The sequence below is a fragment of the Leptidea sinapis genome, chromosome 19, assembly GCF_905404315.1.
Source record: "Leptidea sinapis chromosome 19, ilLepSina1.1, whole genome shotgun sequence".
In the NCBI taxonomy this organism is placed as follows: domain Eukaryota; kingdom Metazoa; phylum Arthropoda; class Insecta; order Lepidoptera; family Pieridae; genus Leptidea; species Leptidea sinapis.
Window position 1 is genome coordinate 13,564,782 of NC_066283.1, and position 22,189 is coordinate 13,586,970.

At 34.3% G+C, this 22,189-nt stretch overlaps 1 protein-coding gene across 1 annotated transcript in view; it reads right to left on the reverse strand.

The window, feature by feature from the left end:
- The window catches only part of LOC126969836 (uncharacterized), a 34,119-nt gene that overhangs the window by 11,037 nt on the left and 893 nt on the right, over positions 1-22,189 (reverse strand). The window contains exon 2 of the mRNA XM_050815407.1: positions 694-969. Coding sequence (XP_050671364.1) covers positions 694-880 — 187 coding nt within the window. The 5' untranslated portion in view covers positions 881-969. The remainder of the gene's footprint in view (positions 1-693; positions 970-22,189) is intronic.

The window sequence follows — 22,189 nt, forward strand, 5'->3', positions numbered from 1 at the left end:
TCGAAACACAACTGAATGAAAATTCTGCCTAATAGACGCGTAGGCAGAGTTTTCCTTCAGACAATTATTGAGGTGATTGTGAGCCTTGTTGTGGATTGTACGTCGATGAATAATGGGCATACAATACGCTGTATTAATGAATCATCATCAAACAGAGTAAATTATTAAAAAAACTTTTAATAGAATATTTCGATTTTTTATAAATAAATTGAGGTTAATATGATATTCATTAAATAAAACTTCAAAATACTGCAATCCGACATGTTAACTGAAACTTGAATGATGTCATGGCTCAATAAGTATCATCGGAGGCGTGACATTTTAATCGGCCACCATGACATTTCATTTTCGCGCGTAAATCAAAGTAGATTAATATTAATGATAAAAATTTGTGTTACTGCTTACTTCATTGCTGAAATCATTATTTTTTCGAAAGTTGTACAATCGTGTAGAAGGGAATACAAAATCTTCCATAAAACCTATTATGAGATCATTTATATATGGATGTACTGTCATATGATTTTACTGAAGAGTAATATAATTATTCCATATTTAACTTTTCGCTGCTAAAGATTTTGAACATAACTCTCATCACGTAAGTAGTATCTTATTGACATAAAAGTTTAGGTATCAAGGTGGGGATTTGTGATCAAAATAGCGAAGTTTAGACATCTCAAAATAAAATATACATACTGTCCATATCAGCTAGTTTCCTGTCGAAGTCCTCCGCGAATATGAACGTCCTGTAGGAGACGTTGTGTTTGTTCGCCACCCATATTGTGATGATGGTGATTATAGACAGGATGATTCCCAAAGTGGCGGTTATTATCGTCCCAGTTCGAGTTGAAGCACAGCAGCAACATCTCTGAAGTCGCTTCATTGTGTTCTCTTTGGTACAAAGAGATCAATATATTTTGCCTCAGACTTGACAGCTGGTCCAATTTCAATCTGCTCTTTGGACGTTTCTTTCTGTAACAGAGATTTATTTTTTATTATATAGTAACGGTTAAAGTGTTCTTTCAAACTTAAAGCTTTTTTTACTAAATACATTGAATATTTACATGGGAAATTCAATTTGTAGCTGAAAATCAATTTTTTTAATGTTTGCATGACTGTTTAATACTGCTCGGGCGTACCGATTTTGACGGGACTTTCGCGAGCAATTTATAATTGCGTATTCTTCTACAACATAATTATCAACATATTTTTAGAGTCCTCTTACGTAGAATCAAATGAAAAATTAGAACATCTACAAGTCAATCAAATTTTAAATATAATGTATTTACAATTATTGTAGTTTTTGGAATCGGTGTAATCCCTCCGCGGCTCTACTCTCGTCTCTCGCCTCGACACGTCGCGCGTTCCACATAAGCACATCTCACCTATTGCTATGAATGCAAACCTACCTTGGCTGACACCGACTCCAAAAATAATTTAATTTGAACTCTTCAAGTAGCGCCGAATCAGGTGGTTAATTAATATCATTAGCATTCTTGTAATTAATATCAATATCATGTTTGAGTGTCAGCCGTTGGGTACCTTATGTAATTAGAATTCTATAATATTACTAGTTTGATTTTTTAAAACAGGAATAGTTGCATTTCTTGTCTATTCTTCTCAACATAAGCAACTTTACGACTCGGTAGTGTAAAAGGGTTTTGTGGTTTTATGAAACCAAGGTAAAAGTGAAACTTTTTTTCACACTATAGACATTTAACTAATTTTTTTTGGAATAATATTCCACTAGCTGTGTCCTTGTTTACCAAAAGCAATTAAAAGGTTCACTTTAATAAATAACAAAATTTACATGAAACAATGCCAAAAACATTTACATTAAACACTGACAAAAACAAACAAAATAGCGTGGAGCACTGGCACAAATGAGTAATAGTCTTTACACTATACGGTCAGCTGCTGCGAACTATAGGCGCCGCGCGACCGTCACGCGACATGCAACACACAGACGAAAAAGTTTGAGACGATGTAATAATAGTCTCACTTTAATAATTATTTATCGATTTAAATATTGAATGAAATTTAAAGAAAAATTAAAAGTATTTGACTTGGACTCAAGTCACTAAGTTGCGGTTCCTGTGTATATAATAAATCATTTGATTTAACATTTATTGAGTATATAATTGTAATCCAATACCTTCCACGGTGGACCGCAACAATTCATGGTATTAATATTAATGTATGTAAATTAGAATCGGATACCATTATTTAAAGAGAGAGTTTATCGCATCCTTATCGCCGTCTACTATGTTAAATGTTTCCAAGTGAAAGCTATTATGCATATTAAGGATATCTTTGATTGCATGTGTAACATTACATAACACTATTTAATGGGTTTATAGAAGGAAGAAATGTTCTATCTGACATCTATTATCATTCACTAGGGAGGCTCCTTTGCACAGGATGCGGGCTAGATTATGGGTACCACAACGGCGCCTATACCTGCCGTGAAGCAGTTATGTGCAAGCATTATTTTGTGTTTCGGTCTGAAGGGCGCCTAACTAGTGAAATTACTGGGCAAATAAGACTTAACATCTTATGTCTCAAGGTGACGAGCGCAATTGTAGTGCTGCTCAGAATTATTGGGGTTTTCAAGAATCCTGAGCGTCACTGCATTGTAATAGGCAGCGCATATCAGTTACCATCAGATAAACGTCCTGCTCGTCTCGTCCCTTATTTTCATAAAAAAATCTTCATCTATCCATCTTTTTTTATGGAATAGGAGGACAAACGAGCATACGGGTCACCTGTTGTTAAGTTATCACCGCCGCCCACAATTTCTTGCAACACCAGAGGAATCACAGGAGCGTTGCCGGACTTTAAGGAAGGTGTACGCGCTTTTTTTGAAGGTACCCATGTCGTATCGTCCCGGAAACACCGCACAAGGAAGCTCATTCTACAGCTTTGTAGTACGTGGAAGAAAGCTCCTTGGAAAGCGCACTGTGGAGGACCGCCACACATCCAGATGGTGAGGATGATATCCTAACTTGTGGCGTGTCGTGCGAAGGTGGAATCTATCTATCATCGATAAGGCATTAGTCTTGATTCCACATTACAAAGGGGCCCCCGAATCGAAAGGAATTGGCTAATAGATTGATTTCTGCAGCATACACGGGTTATAGATTTGACAATTAACTGACATAGATAAGGCGCGACTAGTTTACTTTCGTTGTTTTCATAGGATAATGTCCTATGGAATATCGTTATGGGTCAGTGCAGCCGATATCAATACCAGCTTTGTGCTGCAGATAGCCCTGCTATTAGCGCTATTTATAAGTAAGGTTCAAAATAATAGTTAAGAAAAAAAGAAATAAATATTTTAACTGTTGCCTTTAAATTTATTATTGATAATGTTATATACGCGCGCGCTTAATATTTCACTCTCATAATTTTTTCATAGCACGCCTAAAGAAGTATAACTTCAAAAAACCGAATAACATTATAATGAAAGGAAATCCATAGCACAGTTTGTTGTCACAATCCCCAGAACTGTTAGTACCTATTGACTATTGACTAATAGTTCTAATTTCGTACATTAATGTTGCAAAACCCGTTTGTACTACGGGATGGCTATTACGAAATTCTAATGCGTTCCCGATTATTTCAACCGCTGATCCAACCGTTGTAGTACTAACAAAGATAATATTATATGTATTAACTATTTAAAAGGGCCACGTGTTACTCTCAATACATATTTGCGAAATAGTACTCATATTGAAATAACGAAAGCAATGGGGATAGTAAGTAGGCCAAATGGATTCCATTGACCTATTTACCAAAATTCTTCTAGATTACCTTTTAAAATGGCACAAATTTCATATGTAGGTTCACATTATAACTTATTTTTTTAATAAATAAGGACACTAACGTACACAATATTATATTGTACATATATTACCGACTAAAATAGCATCACTTTAATTGATAAGAATGTATATGAAAATTTATTGAAGTAGGCGTTACTTTGCGGAAATCCATAACTATCAAAATGATTTGAGTTTTCTTTAGTGTTAATTACGCCAATATTAGTCTTTAAACAATTCGACACGTGTATCGCCTGTACACGAGGCATCCTCGGGACGTGTTGACTCGCCAAAATCTGGCACGAGACTCAGTCTGTCAAAATCATTTTGATAAGAATGTATATGTTTAGGAATGGTCTTACATATATGCGAATTACATTTACAAGAATTGGTTCCTTGTGAGTTAGCATCTCTAGTTAGTTTGTGGTTTCTTGGGTTGTCAAATATGAATTAATGTTAAGAAGTTATGTAATGAAAATTGGCTTGAATGTATTTTATCATCATATGCATGATTCCATCAAATTTTGGTAAGTTTACACACATTATTAGTTAGTTTTCCAAAATTAAGTTATGCAATTTTCCAGAAGGGCACTGAGATTGCGTGTGTGTGTTAACGTATAAAGATCAGCCTTGGTTTTGTATATTTTTTTCATGGAAACAACAGAGGAGGAAAGGACAAACGAGCGTACGGGTCACCTGGTGTTAAGTGATCACCGCCACCCACATTCTCTTGCAGCAATAGAGGAGTCACAGGAGCGTTGCCGGCCTTTAGGAAGGTGTACGCGCTTTATAGCCGAACTATAATTAATTAGAAGTATAAGTCTTTCATCCATAATTTCAAAGGCTGCCTTACGTATTTTCGATCAGGTCACGTATCCTGACGTGATTTTATACCCACACCAAAAAAAGAGCTCAACGGCGTTAGAGAAGTTTTCACTTCAAAAAAAAAATCTGGTTAACATAAACCTGGTTAACGTAAAAGAATAGACTATCATAGACCACAACAAAGAGTACTTGATGTCTAAATGAGTCGACATCCTGCTTGGCTAGTTGACAGTTGACACATAATATTATCAGGTAGTCCTCCGGAGCACCCGACCCATCTGACTGACAATGACCTTGAACCACTTTCACTCGTTTGTGGCGCGTGAGTAAGTAACCTTCAGCGGCGGTGACTAAAATAATTTATTGTACAGTATTGTACATATAGTGCTTAAATAAACGGTGCAATACCAGAACAATAATTGGTGTAAAGAAGTCGTGGAACAATAATTATCTATACATATAAATAATATTGGAGTGTCTGTTTGTAATATTGAAATAACCGTTTTGTACTACATGTTTATAAATAGATATATACGGTACATACACCAAAATAACATTTTTTAGCATTTTTGTCTGTCTGTTCGTTCCGGTTAATCTCTGAAATGGCTGGACCGATTTTGATGGGACTTTTATTGGCAGGTAGGTTATTTAATAAAAAATAATTTATTTAAGAAAAATTAAGTATTGTTGCAATGTCCAAGAAATGGCATAACTCTAAAAATTATTTATATGGAAAAACAATGTTTGCCAGGTCAGCTAGTTATATTATGTAAATGAAACTGACAGGTGATTTATAAGAAAGTCAAATGAGCTTGAACTATGCACTTTTGACCATATTATGTTCGGAAAAACAAGAACTCGCTAGAAGAAAATACAAGAAACTCAACAACCACTCTCTTAAATCAATGAGTATTTTAAAATAGCTATAATAAACTATCAATAAAAGAATTGTTGCAGCATATATTGTTATATATGAATCGTGTTCAAAGTTTAAAAGCGATTTATATATCAAATATTTAATGAAAAGTATTGAAAAAAAGTGTGTATGTACTTATGTATGCACGCAAGAAGTTATACTTCTTTGGCCTAACGATGCAAAAATCATGAAAATGATTTATTCCTTGTGCTATTCTACGTTTTTAGAACGAAGACTTTTGTAAAAATCTTGCATAGATGGCTTTGACAATTAATTATTAAATAATGAATACGGCTGCATGGTCTTGAACCCTTTGCCAGTCCTAATAATAGACAAAGAAAAAATAAAGAATGACGCAAACGTCAGAAAATTTTAGGCACCAACTTCAACCTGTTACCTACTTTTGTGTTGCAGTGATGTGAGCGTGAAAATTTCACTCTCATCATGTTTTCATAACGCACCTAAATAAGTATAACTTCAATAATAAAATATGTATATAGGAATATAGGAAAAAATAAAAATTGGGATTTTCTTTGTGATAAAAATGGTAAATGAAATACAAGTCTATTTTGGTAATTTTTGAATACCGTTACCTACTATTGAGCTGACGTTAGTTTGGTATATTTTACTACTAATATACATACACCAAATATATTTACAACCGTGGCATCGCAATCAAGTCCCTCCCAGCTTTTACAACCCATTACCGGAGTTGAAGGTCAACTGAAAATAGATTACATTATCCACGCCACGGCTTGAATGACTTGTCTTGATGTATACCTTGATTTGGCAGGCAATAATTTTTAGAATACCTACATCATTCTTCCATTTTCCTTCGACACCAAACGGTTCACGGTGATATTCTTACTGAGTCTTGTTTGGATATTTGAAAATTGATGAAAATTATAAAGTGCTGGATTTTTTTAATATTTAATCGTTAAACGAACGGGAAGGGACGGTGATTTTTTACATCGATATTTTTGTAGGTCATCCACGTACAGTAGAATTGATTTACTAAATATCTATTTAAAGCAAGGTTTACGTACTAAGTGTATTGTTGGTTTTTGTACCCAAACTACAAACCTATACTCATGGTATGTGCCTGAAAAGGCGAGCAGTGTAGTGTGGTGCGGGAGCGCGAAGTCGAATTAGCCGCAAGTCGATGTTCAACTCAACTTTCGTCAGTTCGGTCTTCCCAAGTATTGTAGAGGCCCGATTACAGTTATACCTATCACATTTAAAGAGGGAGAATCGGTGTATTTTGGTGCTTTTTCCTACAGATGATTTGTATATTAATAATTGCATTCCAAAATTGACGTTCTGAGAATAATATATTAATTCGTTTTCTGTTCTCAGAATTTCAAGAACCAAAACATTTCAATCCATCTATGAGTATATTTTGACGTATTTGTATAAGCATGACACATAGGTAGGTAGGTATTTTGTATATTCTAAGGATTTGGAATTAAGATTGACATATTATTGAAATGTAGATTTTGGATCAATTGATACAGCTGGTTTATTTTTAGTTTAGTTAATTAGCCGTTACTTTGCACAAATTTATAATTATCTAATCGAAACACTGTTATAATCTAAACCCGTTATATTAATAACGCTATATAATAGCATTAGCTGATCGCCGTATCTTTTTACATTCAACATATTTGATCGCATTCAAGAGCTGTCACTGTCGTTATCGTAATAGAAAAATTGACATTTAACAATTTTGCTATTGTCATACTTACCGATGACAGTTTTGGCAAACATTTGATACATTCTATTGTCTATGACATGTAAATTCAGTTTACGTAAACACGCTCACAAGGTATCGGTAAAATCGCTTTGTATTTAATCGAGATCAAGCATTTGAAGTCGTTTACGTAAAACGTTTTTTTTTTTATTTCAATAAGGGACGACATGAGTAGGATGTTTAGCTAATGGTAATTGACACGCCCTACCCATTATAATGCTGTGCCGCTCAGGATTCTTGAATATCCCAATAATTCTGAGCGGAACTACATTTGCGCTCGTCTCCTTGAGACATAACATGTTAAGTCTCATTTGCCCAGTAATTTCACTAGCTACGGCGCCCTTCAGACCGAAACACAGTAATGCTTACAAATTACTGCTTTACGGTAGAAATAGGCGCCGTTGTGGTGCCTATAATCAAACCGGCATCCTGTGCAACGGAGCCTCCCACTGGTAGGAGGTAAAACTGGGTTTTATTGAACTCAGTTTGAAGTGTCATTGTTGAAGTCGGGGCTAAGCTATGCGGGTGCTTTTTAGGTGCATTCTACATGAGACCTAACAAATCTTAGGCAAAACAAACTTCAGATAATATTAAGATTATCTATCTTACTCACACTAAATGTATGAAATTTAATATTACAATGTATTGAAGGTGATAATTGGCGCTACTTATTACGTTACAAGTATGTAGAGAACAAACAATCACATTACGCAATGGTAACAAACAATGGAACTGTAATCCGTATGCCACTCCTCGCCACAAATCATTTAATGCCACATTCACACACACAAATACACATTAACAACATTTTGTTCTAATTTATAGCAACTGTGTAAGTTGAACCGTAACAGATACGATTAACCAAGGGTTAACCAAATACGCGCTGTCAAATTTACTTGCCTATCTTCCATTTAAACAACTAGCTGACCCGACAGACGTTGTTCTGTTCATAATAAAAAAAAACTCTTGCAGCTGGAATTTTGGAAAATATTCTCTCTTATCTAATATAATCTTAGCTGACCTCTACTCTGTGAAAAGATTATTCATACCAAATTTCAAGTCTTTAGCTCTAATGGTTCCAGAGATATCGTGATGAATGACTATATTCGTGGAAATCTCTTATATATATTTAGAAAACAATAATATTAATAAATTTCGTTTATTTCAAAGATTGCATTATACATTTTAGTGTTTGAGACTTCCCAGTAAGTTGTCTTAGGACACTAATTGTAGTCTGAATATCTCGCAGCTTCCTTAGCGGATACTTAATCTAAATATAATAAATCTGAAAACTTTGATTGTGTGTGTGTATGTATGTGAGTAAGTGAGATTAATACAATTATATTAGAAGAATAATTATTATAACAATAACTACATTATTTTTGTAGATATATAATATTGAAGTAGGATAACCTACCAATTGACCTTTTAGAGTTGCGTAACCGAAGGGTAACCAACGGAAATCCTACCTATTACTGACACTCGGCTGTCCGTTTGTCCGTTACTCAGTGAACTCTATTATATAACCGACTTCAAAAAGGAGGAGGTTATCAATTCGATCGGTATTTTTTTTATGTATGTACACCGTTTACTCTGAGCTTTATGATCCGATTTACGTAATTTTTTTATGAAATTTTTTGTTTATCTCGATGATATAATTGTTTTTTTTTTGTGTATGGCTTTTTTAGGAGTTTCCATTCAGGTTGATTATGTATTATAATTAGTAACTGACACTAAAAAGTAAATAATAAAAAAAAAAACTACGTTTAAAAAAACCGACTTCAAACACTGAAAAGTATCAAATAACTAAAAATTTACTTTAATATTAACTTACCGACCGGCACTGACTTAAAACCTATCAAAAGGTAGCACATATAAATAATAGCATTTCATTAATATTAAAGGTAAAGGTGTATTAGAGTTTGTGTCCCTTATTTCCAAAAAAAAAAAATTGTGTATTTAATATAGGTCTACAAAAAGTAAGCGAGGGTATGTATATCTATTTAGGATAACATACTATGTACATTTTAATACCTTACAAAATTGAACTTCATTACACTTTAAACTACAATATTCCCATATACTTAAATCACATTTTTTTTTCTATGGACAGAACAGCGTCTGTCGGGTCAACTAGCACGATATAATATGAACATACGCTTTTGAAGTGTCTTGAAATGACAGACGGCTCAATACAAACTTGCAGGGCAATCACAACAAATCCTTTTTTGATTAACACACCATTGCATTATTGTGATTTATTTTTATCCTCGTAAAAAACTTTTGAAATTATGGGAGCTGATCAAAGTTTCTAACATAATAAACGCGTTCCAAATTGAAAGACTATAGAGCTATCTATATGTTAAAGATATTTATATTTCGCATTATTAACATTTCACTTCTGTTTGTGGTGTAAGGACAGATCGATTTTTTTATTATTTATGTTAGCAGTATCAGCAAATGCATATATTATTATACATTTTACATGATAACTGCAATACTTAATAATTCACCTTGGATCAAATAGATATCGTGTTACGTCCTGTGCTATGTTTCATAGTTTGAAGCTATGACGATAGGTTATTTGTCTTCCATTTAGATCAAAATATACACTATTCTAATGAACAATTTTTTTTCTAAAATGTTACAAATCATCCTAAATCATGCTATTCAAATCAACGATGTTTTATTAAAACTAAATCATTCTATTCAAATGAAATTTTTATATCAAAACGTTACAAATCATCCAAAACTCATTCTGTTCAAATCAACAACTTTTTTATTAAAATCTTAGAAATCATTCTATTCAAATGAGCAATTTTTTTATTAAAACGTTACCAATCATCCTAAATCATATTATTCAAATGAACAATTATATTGTTAAGACGTTACAAATCATCCTAAATCATTCTATTCAAATGAATAATTTTTGTATTAAATGAATCCTTACAAACCGTCCTTAATCGTTCTATTCAAATGATTTTTTTTATTAAAACGATACAAATCATACTTAACCATTACCTACTACTAATTTGTTATTCTCCATCCTCTGATAAAACTGAATATAAGTTTTTTTTTTAAATTTTACCACCGTTAAAGGCATCATGTATCATGAAACCTTATAAAATATTTTTAGAAGTAACCACAGATTTTAAGGTTCTTTGCAAAGTCAAGATTAAAAGCTCTACAAAATTACGGTTAATAATAAGCATGTGGAAGTAACAGATTATATTCAGATCCACAGTTCTTGCTCTTGGCACTCATTTGAAGGTCACTTCTGAGAATACGTCTCACGCACACCTTGTCATTGTCACTACCAACGAAACGACTTAAACAACGCGGTACTGAGTACGCATAACGATTTATATAAGTAGGTACGTACAGAATATACACAGAAGTGATTTGATAGGTACATAAACTCGGTATAGTGAACATTTTTTAAAGTTATAAACCTTTATAAATGACTACTTGTATATGAGAGCAAAATATACAACAAAGTAATTAGTAATGAATATCTAGCTATCCCTACCTGGTAGGTAACCTACCGAAAATCAGTGTTGGAAATCAATTCCAAAAATGCTGAGTTGGTGTCCTTTTCATGGCGTCGTATTTTTAATTTGTTAATTTTACTATGTAAATAATATGTTTTGTTTTGTCATGAATAAATGTATACTTTACTTTACCTACTGAACGCCTTGTCAATGTGATTTTTAGCAACAATACCCATAGTATACCAGTGGGAGGCTCCTTTACAAAGGATGACGGCTAGATTATGGGTACCACAACGGAGCCTATTTCTGCCGTGAAGCAGTAATGTGTAAGCATAATGGTGTTTCGGTCTGTAGGGCGCCGTAGCTTTAATTACTGGGCAAATGAGATTTAACATCTTATGTCTGAAGGTGACTTGCGCAATTGTAGTGCCGCTCAGAATTTTTGGGTTTTTCAAAAATCCTGAGCGGCATTCCATTGTAACGGGCACGGTGTATCAATTACCATCAGGTGAACGCCCTGCTCGTCTCGTCCCTTATTTTCATTAAAAAAATATTACTAGTGTTACCATCTGTTAGTACTATACCTCGAGTGGCTCCTGCCCGTGTATGCATGCCTGGTGAAGCATATGCAATGGTAGTTAAAACTGAGTCCCTAAATGGATGAACCGGCGGGTAGCGATCGACCCTATGGTCTTTTGTCTTCGATCTTTCCTGCTATAACTATTTTCTCTATATTCTATGGGTGTCTCTGGTAATGTAACCAAAATATGTTCGGAATGATTAGTACCACTTTTGGGATATTGAGTCCCATTATAGTCCCTAAGAAAGATGATGCCCAGTGAGGCAGTAAAGTCCTCGAATGGCGACAACGTTCCGGAAGACACAGTGTTGGTAGGCCCCTCAAAAGATGGACCGATCGATCGTGGAGATCTTTGGAGGAGGGCTTTGTCCAGCGGTGGACTTCTTTCGGCTAACGAAAGTCCCTAATTGAATGAACCAGCGGGTAGCGATTGACCCTATGGTCTTTTGCCCTTGATCTTTCCCACCACAACTATTTTCTTTAGATTAAACTGTTACCGTTGGTAATGTGATCAAAATATCATCGGACTTGTTGGTGCCATAGTCCCATCATACAGTATAACGTAAAATTAAGAATGCATCGAAGTGTTTGTAAATGCTCCAGCCGAGATCCAAGGTCACACGAGCTTGTCGCTGACGTCATCGAGCCACAGATCTAAACAGAAAACTCATTCACTTGCGATCCGGACAAATATGTTAACTGTAAACAATGTTAGTCTTAGAATTACTGATAACAACTGCGCTCACAGCCATCTAAGGAACTCTATATCTACTTACTTCCTATATGTATAACGGATTGTTTATCAACTACAACACAAGTTCTTGGAAGGTGCAATATGCGGTATTATTAATAATATTTTACACTTTATTTCATTACTTTACACACACGGCATGTAACATAGTTTAATTTTTACTGTTTTCTAAGCTATTGCATAGCTTCTATCGCGGGCCTTGAGCGTGGAGACCGAATCCAGGCAAATTCAGTAACGAAAATAATATATAGTATATAGATATTTCGCCACGGTCATTTCAGTTGCCGTGGAACAGCGGTTATCACGTATGCTTTTTGTGCAGAAGGTTCCAGGTTCGAGCCTGGGGTACATCTTGATTTTTATTTAATTTCTTTATTTTTTTTTATCACATTTTTTTATTATTATGACAAGCATTTTTATTTAGTTTCACCTGTCCCGTTGTCTGTCTGTTTTCAAATCTTGCAAGTTAAATTTTACTCACTTCCCGTTTGCTTTTTTTTAAATTAACTTTATTAAAAAAATACTGCATAAATAAAATAAATAAATAATTATAATTGCATAAGTTGATAAAAAATGCTATGCAATAGCTTTACCGCGGCAGTCCCCGAATGACACACGTCTTTTTTTTGTCGATTTAATAAAATGATGCAACGTTTTTGCAGCGAGATCAAAGGGTGGACCTCTGACACAGAAACTAGTGAAAACTGTATAATCGTGGTCAGTGATTCCTCGACAAATTAAGTTCTCAATGAGATTAAGACATGATTTATAAATACAAATAAACTGTGTTTGTACGTGTGTCAGGTCATTTTGACAATATTACTAGCCCCTCTCCTATTAAAAAAAAACCAAGGGGGCCCCTTACCTCTTCACGACGCATAAAAGTTCACAGTGCTCATTAACGTAACAATTTATAATATAATACTGTACGTATAAATACTGATTTGGCTATCGAGTTGTACTTATAATTAAAACTAGTTGATGGAAGATAGATACCGCTACAAAACCAAACTATACTCCTTAAAGGGATTCATTGAGAGAAAAGTTTAGTGAAATAAATATAATGACAGTACACTGCCAGTACATATACGAGAACCCCCTATACGCTCATAAACATAATAGCCAATTTAAAAAGAATAGTGATGTACATAGTGTCAATACTCGAAACAAACATAAACTCGTAATTCCATCTACTAGGCTCCGTAAAATTGCTAAATCTTTTAAAGTGGATTGTGTTATATTTTATAATAAACTCCCAAATGATATTAAAACATTACCTATTAAAAAATTTAAATGTATCGTAAAAAATAAAATAACATCTAAGGCCTATTATAATGTGAAAGATTATTTGAATGATAAAGATAGTTGGAATTAATGTACTAAATTTTGTTAATGAATATTGTTATACTCATTTAAATGCTATTGTAACTTTTGTACTTCATCCTGACTTGCACTAAATCTAATATATAAAATTCTCATGTCGCGGTGTTTGTCGTTAAACTCCTTCGAAAAGGCTTGACCGATTCTCATGAAATTTTGAGTGCATAGTGGGTAGGTCTGAGAATCGGATATCTATTTTTCATCCCCCTAAATGTTAAGGGTGGTCCACGCCAAATTTTTTTTACATTTTTTTAAAATTTGTTTGACTATGAGTATAAGAAAATACAGAGAGATAAAAAAATACATAAAACTTCAAATTTTCACCCATCTACGATCAACAGTTACTTTTGTATCGCGATTTTAATATCGGCAATACCTACAGCGTTTGCTGGTCAGCTAGTAACTTATAAAGTTTTACAGTGAATAAAGATTTTTTTGACTTTGACATGGACATTTAAACACGCATTTACGTCAAAAAATGTCGATATGGCTATATAACTGCGATTATTTATAACCTTTTTTACGATAAATTCGAAACGTATTCATTTATATATAACACACTTATAAAGGATTGAAACACGTACAATTGTAACTGTGTTTTTACATTACATTTTTGCGAAAAAGTTACATATTTATTAATATTTTTGCTAACCTGACTTTGCAAGACTTTTCCATATCTCGTTTTCTAATCTATTTATAATCATAACCCCCTTATTCATAATGGTCCGCTTTTAAGATAGCGATAAGTTTTAAGAAAAAGCTGCTAAAGAGTGTTATGTTTCATTCTGACTTAGGCCAATAGAAGAATACAGAGTGAGAATTACCAATGCTTTAAGTTAGCAGACTATTATGAATAAGGGGGTAAAAAAATCTAATGTATATACACAGTTATAGTTACAAGCGTTTTAATCCTACACTCGCGTTAATCAAAGAAAATTCAATTCATATAATTGTCAACATAAACAAAATTAAACGTATTTGCTTACGTGTTAATGACATTGAAATACAAGCAAAATCGACTACGAATGTCCAAACTCGACAAAGGCCTCGTTACCGAGTAACAGTGAGTGTAAGATTCAAGGTTAACACCTTCTTACATAATCAAAACCAGTTGCGTTATTCATTTTGTTTCCACAAAGTATAATAATATGTTAATCGTCAGTGCAGAAGTTAAAGTTAAAACTGATGACATCACCAGTTACAGTAATATCAATGTTGATGTGTGATCCAATACGGGAATGATGACTCATGACCTTAAGGTCTGATATAGTAGTTGTTCAGGAATTGTACATGTTAAAATTTTGTACATACACTCATGAATACGATATTTTTATTCTGTTTCGACATAGCGAGATAAATTTTTCAATCATTTATTAAAATAATACTCTCTAAAGGATTAAAACGTAGATATATTTGAGCTTACGTCTCTATGCTAGGTTTTTGCGTAAAAATTATATTACATTATATATTTTCAGACCCCCTGAAAATGTGAATCTGCTAAGGTCACGAAATATCATATCAACATGAATAATAGTTAACACTCGCGTAAATCAAAGAAAATATTATTACATCATTCGATTTATAACTGTGGTTTACTTAGATTTGCTGCTAAGAAGATAAGTTTTTTTTTATGGTAAAGGAGAAAAGAAAGACAGAAAAGAAACAAGAAACAAACGAGCGTGCAGGTCAGCTGATGTTAAGTGATCATCGCCGCACAGGGAATCACAGGAGTGTAGCCTTTTAAAGTTGCGCGCCTAACGCTGATCGTATGCCCACGCCTTTCGCCATTTAGAACCTGAAGTCGAATTTTCTTTAGAACGTTGTAATCCAAATAGTTAGTGCCCAGGGCTTTACCCCAGGTTCGGTACGATGATAAAGTGCCTTTCCATGGTTATAAAAACTAGAGGAAGAGTGAGAGGTAGACCCCAAGCTAGCTGAACGACAAATGTCAGGAGGGACATGCAAGGGCTTGGCCTTTCAGAGGGTGATGTTTACCGGAAGTGAATAGCACCAAATGGTTAAGAAAGCCGACCCCGAGTAACGGGAGGAGTCACACGCAGTCACAATACACTGACTTATTACAAAGGCAGTGAGTTTCTTGTATTTTCTCCCGCTGGCTCTTATTTTTCTGATCATATGGTACAATTACACCGCACAAAGTCATCGACATAGCTCAGATGGTTGTGCAACTGAAGTGCCAGTGGGCAGAGCACATATCTCAACCGACAGATGGCCGTTGGGGCAGTACGGTCCTCGAATGGTGACCACGTACCGAAAGGCGTTGTGTTGGTAGGCCCCCCACAATTTGGACCGACGATCGGGTCAAGATCGCCGGAGTAGGTTGGATGAGGGAGCGCAGGACCGACCGTCATTGCAATCTTTGGGGGAGGCATTTGTCCAGCAGTGGACGTCTTCCGGCTGAAAAGATGATGATGGAACAATATGTTATTAAACATAAATTTATTGGCTGAACCTTGACTTTTGATTAAAAAAACTTACCTCGTATTTTTGATTGAAGTAAAATTTTGAAAGGAAAAAATATTAGTATTAATATTTTTATATTTAAACCAAAACAGTTATTTCCCTTAATATAATGATTACTTATATTGCGTAATCAGGAAATGCAGTGATGTGAATGACCGATTCAATGGCCATTGTTGTTATCTTAACAGTGCTTCTTTTAAATTCTCAAACACGAAACAGTAATTAGTGAGTCCCGAGCTCATAAACGATATAACCCGGTTAAATCATTCTGTGCTAACGTTATCTTACTTTCATTTTGGTATTGGATAGTGATAATGTATCGTCTGTCCCTCAAATGGTACGTTTTATGCAACAATGCCACGAATATCCAGATCACTATTTCGTTGTTGAATATTTACCCAAATAAGACCAGAGATTTTTAGAAAATAGTCCTTTAGATTTTAACAGGTTTGTTTTAAGCTAAGTACATAATACCTCTAATAAAACAAAAAAAATCCTATACACTATAAATTACAACATTATATATTTTATTAAAAAGAGCGCTAAAAAAGAATACTGGGAGAGTTTCTTGCGCCGCTTCTTCTCTCTCAGAGCGCTCCGCGTTCCGAAGCGGTAGTAGTAGTAGTATTAGAAATGACATCAAAACTAATTCTAAAGGAATCAATTAAAAAAAAAATATGCCTTTTATGCCTATTAAAAACAATACAATTTGATTATATCTAAGTACTAGCCGTTCCCGCCCTTCACTGGGCGAAATTTAAAAGGAAATAAATTAAACAATAAAAAAATAAGTAGCCACAAACCTCGTAGCCTTAATTTCGCAACGAAATTCGAATGGTGGTAGTTTCATGTCGATACGATCAGTGGTTTAGGCTTGAAAGAGTCTCAAACAAAGACCATTTTCATTATATATATAGACTAGCTGACCCGACAGACGTTGTTCTGTATATAATAAATAAAAGAATGTTTTTATATGAATTTGTCAATAATATATCATAACATCAAAAATTACTTCGTAAAATATGCACCCTGCTGTCGTAATGAAATTCTTTCACAGCAGAACTGTCAAACCGTGCGTCAATAAATTCTCTCATAGAAATTATGTATGGACACATCAAAGGAAAAACAAATTTGTTGTTTTTATTTAATTTAGCAGCATTTTCCTGTTTATTCACCTTTTAAACCTTCTCTGGACTTCCACAAATAATTCAAGACCAAAATTAGCCAAATCGGTCCAGCCGTTCTCGAGTTTTAGCGAGACTAACGAACAGCAATTCATTTTTATATATATATATATATAGATAGATAGATTAGTTGTCATCGAATTACTATTGACCCACGCAAGGTTTAAACAACAACACGATCCTGCTGCGCCATGTATGGTCAATGAGGAACTGTCAACTCCCACACGTCCACATTTGGTACTGTTGACTGTTACTCGAGATGATTCTCGTTATCACTGTAATGGATAACCTCAACTCTGTTGTGTTAATACTTACATACGATACGTCTAGATAGACTATGACAACTGTGAAAACTGTAGAAGGGGTTAGTAATTCAAACGCATGTAAAAAAAAATTGTATGTACTTATGTCTGCACGCAATAAGTTATATCTATATCTCTAAACTACTCTAGTCTCTACTTAGATAAGTATATATATATAGTCTTTGGCCTAACGAAGCAAAAATCATTAAAATGATTTATTCCTCGTGCTATTCTACGTTTTGAGAAAGAATATTTTTTTTAAATCTTGCAAAGATGGCTTTGACAATTAATTATTAAATAATGATTACGGCTGTATGCTTAAATCCTTTGCCAGTCCTAATAATTGACTAAGAAACCAAAAAAAAAATAACGAATGACACAAATGTCAAAAAATTTTGAAACCAACTTCAACCTCTTACTTTTGTGTTATGCGTGCATCTTAAAATTTCACTCTCATCATTTTTCATAACGCGTCTAAAGAAGTATAACTTCAAAAATGTTATATCTGTTTTTTTTTTAAGTTTCCACTAAGAATTACAATAATCACTGACAATTACAATTTAGGACAGAGTTACCCTTTCAATTCACAATAAGTAATGCCAACTCGAACTTAGCGCCACAACCGTCTACCGTGATGATACTACCAAAAAACAAACTGTTAGTTTGCTACTGTAGTGCCAACTAACTTACATGAATCAAGTTAACTAAAGATCTGAATATTTTATGGTATTAATTAATTCTAATCAGTAATATTTATATAAAATAATATTACTAACACAGTAATGAGTTAGTTAAATAAATGTTATTATTAATTGGGATATCTTATGGCGGTTCATGACGTTGGTAGCTCTTGTCATCAACATCAACTAATATTTATATATATATTGACAAAACGTAAAAAAATTGAACTTAGAAAGAACTCCTATTTTGAGCAATGCTCGCACCCTACACAAAGTGTCATACAAATCGCGAGTGTAAGACGTAGCTTGTCACGCACACTAAACTGATATTCCTGGCCTGTTTTTATCTGTTGTCTAACACCAAGAGACTCTATCTAGACGTATAAATTATCCAAGTGTTAACAACAGCTTGACGGTTAGTATATAGCATTCTTTATCCGCCGTTTTCAATAACCTATCTATGCTTAGTTTAACTTACGGATACATTGCTGTCACTGTTTAATGGATCTTATCTATCCATAGTTTTGTCCAATATAGTTAAAGTCCAATGCTTTATGTCAGTAGGTTGTTGAAATGTAAGTAAGCGCTAAAGGATATATTTGTCTACGTCTAGTAAGTTAAACTAAGGATAGATAGGTTATTGAAAACGGCCTAACTTCAACCTTAGTAATTACACACTGTCTCAAAATTTCAGCTCTTATTTATAGCGGTTTATAGAGGCACTGCCGATTGACAGACACGCGGACGGACATCGGAGTTTAACCAATATCTGTCCAGTTACAATAACAATTTAGTTACCAGTGGGAGGCTCCATTGCACAGTATTCCGGCTAGATTATGGGTACCACAACGGCGCCTATTTCTGCCATGAATCAGTAATGTGTAAGCATGACTGTGTTTCGATCTGAATGGCGCCGTAACTAGTGAAATTACTGGGAAAATGAGACTTAACATCTTATGTCTCAAGGCCGCTCAGAGTTTTTGGGGTTTTTCAAGAATCCTGAGCGGCACTGCATTGTAATGGGTAGGGCGTATCAATTACCATCAGCTGAACTTCCTGCTCGTGTCATCCCTTACTTTCATAAAAAAAGGTGATGTAACACTTGCTTAAATCAACACTAAACAAAACAGAAGGTGTTTTTCAGATAAAGTATTTGTTAAAGTAATATGTAAATTATGTTACCGAACTGGTTTTATTAGCATTACCTTTTAGATTTAAACGTAGGTAGTAAAAACAAAATATTTTTTAAACCAACGATGAAAACAACAATAACAAAAAGTTTAAAAGCGGTTTTTTTTTATGAAAATAAGGGACGAGACGAGCAGGACGTTCAGCTGATAGTAATTGATTCGCCCTGCCCACAATGCAGTGTCGTTCAGGATTCTTGAAAAGCCCAAAAATTCTAATCCAAAAAGTCACCTTGAGACATAAGTTGTCAAGTCTCATTTACCCAGTAATTTCATTAGCTATGGCGCCCTTCAGACCGAAACATAGGCGCTGCTTCACGGCAGAAATAGGCGCCGTTGTGGTATCCATAATCTAGCCGGCATCCGGTGCAAAGGAGCTTCCCACTGGTAAAATTAAAACGATGAAATAAATCGACGGGTAAATTGGTACGTCATGGATTGTGATCCCACGGTCACAATTCAAAACAGTGAACTACGTTTCGGCCTCATTTAATTGCACTGCTTGAAGTTATATCAATCTACAATGCATAAATTATTATTGTTGAGTGCACGAGGTTCTGCCATCAAAAGAGCCCATGCCCTGCTGTTGATGACAGAAATAAAAAAAATGGCGAGCACACAAACTCAATATTAATACTTGGCAAGTAAAATACGAATTACTAAAGTCTCTTTTACGATATTATTGTTATCCATTTTAAATTATGAATTATTCAATGATAAGTATTGTCTCTACAAAATAATTTTGGTTAAATAGTTGTACAACAAGTATTCTACATAATATCTAACCTTTTTGTGCAAAACGAAATAGGATTATTATATTATTATCAATTATTAAGTTCGATTGTGTTCGAACTTATATAAATTGTACGTCTAGATACTCTTGCTATTAGACAACGGATAAAAACAGGCCAGGTTTCATACTTTAGTGTGCGTGACAAGCTACGTCTGACACTCGCGATTTGTATGTCACTTTGTTTTAGTGTGCGTGCATTGCTCAAAAGAGAGGTTAGTTCTAAACTCAATTTTATTCGACGATTTCACAACTGCCATAGTAGACGTATAAGTGATTTAAGTGTTCGAATTGAGAATGAGAGCATAAATTTTTCTTTGAACCTCCAAATAAATTTGTATAAAATAGAAGTACGGTACTATTCCGGTTTCGCAAAAAGCTAAGAGTATTAATTATAGATAGGCTTGCGGAGGCGATAAAATTATAATATATGATTTTTTTATTGTATAATAAAGCCGGTGGCATCTTCAATCTATGATCAAACTCTCTAATAATAAATAAAACCTGATTTCTTCCATCAAATTCCACCTTCGCACGTCACGCCACAAATTAGAATGTCATCCCCACCATCTGGATGTGTGGCGGTCCTCCACAATGCGATTTTCAAGGAGCTTTCTTCCACGTACTACAAAGCTGTTGAATGAGCTTCCTTGGGCTGTTTTTTCAGGACCATACGACATGGGTACCTTGAAAAAATGCGCGTAAACTTTTCTAGAAGGCCGGCAACGCTCCTGTGAATCCTTTGATGTTGGAAGAGAATGTTTGCGGCCCAATCAAGTGACCCTAACATTCGTATGTCCTCCTCTTTTATAAAATAAAATTTACACATTATTACACAAATTATATTGACCCAAACTAGGCATAGCCTATAATTGTAATTATAATTTACATATATACTTACACACTATCCTAAACTAAGTATCTATCTCTATCTGTTTGTCTATTGACTAAGGCCTCTTTCAATTTTTTCCACTCTTTTCTATCTTTAGCTATCCTAGACCATGTCCTGCCTGGTATCGTCCTTAGTTCGTCTGGCATAGGCTATATGTAACTATTGTTGCTAGACAACTGATATGTTTTAAATATGGACATACATACACACATATAAACATCCACGACTCGGAAACTATTATCCATATTGATCATATAAATGTTTGTACCTACAAGGATTCGAACACGGGACCTCTAAGTTAAGTAGTAGTAGTTAAGACTAAGGCAGTTTCACTAAGCTCTGGGCTAAATGGGTTAAATCATACCGCCTAATTCAGTTTTAAAATACATATAGGTACATATAGGACATAAAAAGCGTTGAAAATTACGTAAATTGTTTAATAGGAACGTAATTTGAGTGGGAGATGACTGATCTAACTCCCACACTGGGAGGAATTATGTTCTCTAACATTATCACTACCCACTAGACGTTTTTACAAACGCTTAAAACGTTACATCAAAGAGTATATTATATATTTTAATTTGAATAATCATAAAAAATACTTCGATTGCTATAAAAATTATTTTACTAGTGGCGAAATAGTTAAGCATCTTTTTAAATTTAACATTTTATTTTATCGCCTCAAATTTTTTCATCCATCTATTGCATGTCGCATTACCGCGGCCGCGGAGTAGGGGTCAAGTTGTTCAATCAAAATCAATAGTCTAATTTTAACTATTGCTCTTAAGTCAGGTTGGCCGAGTAGTCTAAGGCGCCAGATTTAAGCTCTGGTTGAGGAGAGGGTGCGTGGGTTCGATACACACACATGTTTTTTGAACACATAATATTTTTAATATTATCAAAAAATAAAGCGTAATTAATATTATGTATGAAATAGGTTTGTTTTCTTTCCATTATTATTCTGATACAAATATGTTATTTTGTGAAAAATGTTTCACTTGCATGGTGACTTCATAAAACTTTACAATTGCTTTTTTGAAGTGAAACTTCTTTAGCATCGTTGTGTTTGGAAAGACGATGAAACGAAGAAGAGAGACAAAAAAAATCATAAGATTTAACGTGGAAAAAAAGGAGATGGGAAGCATTATACAGTGATTTG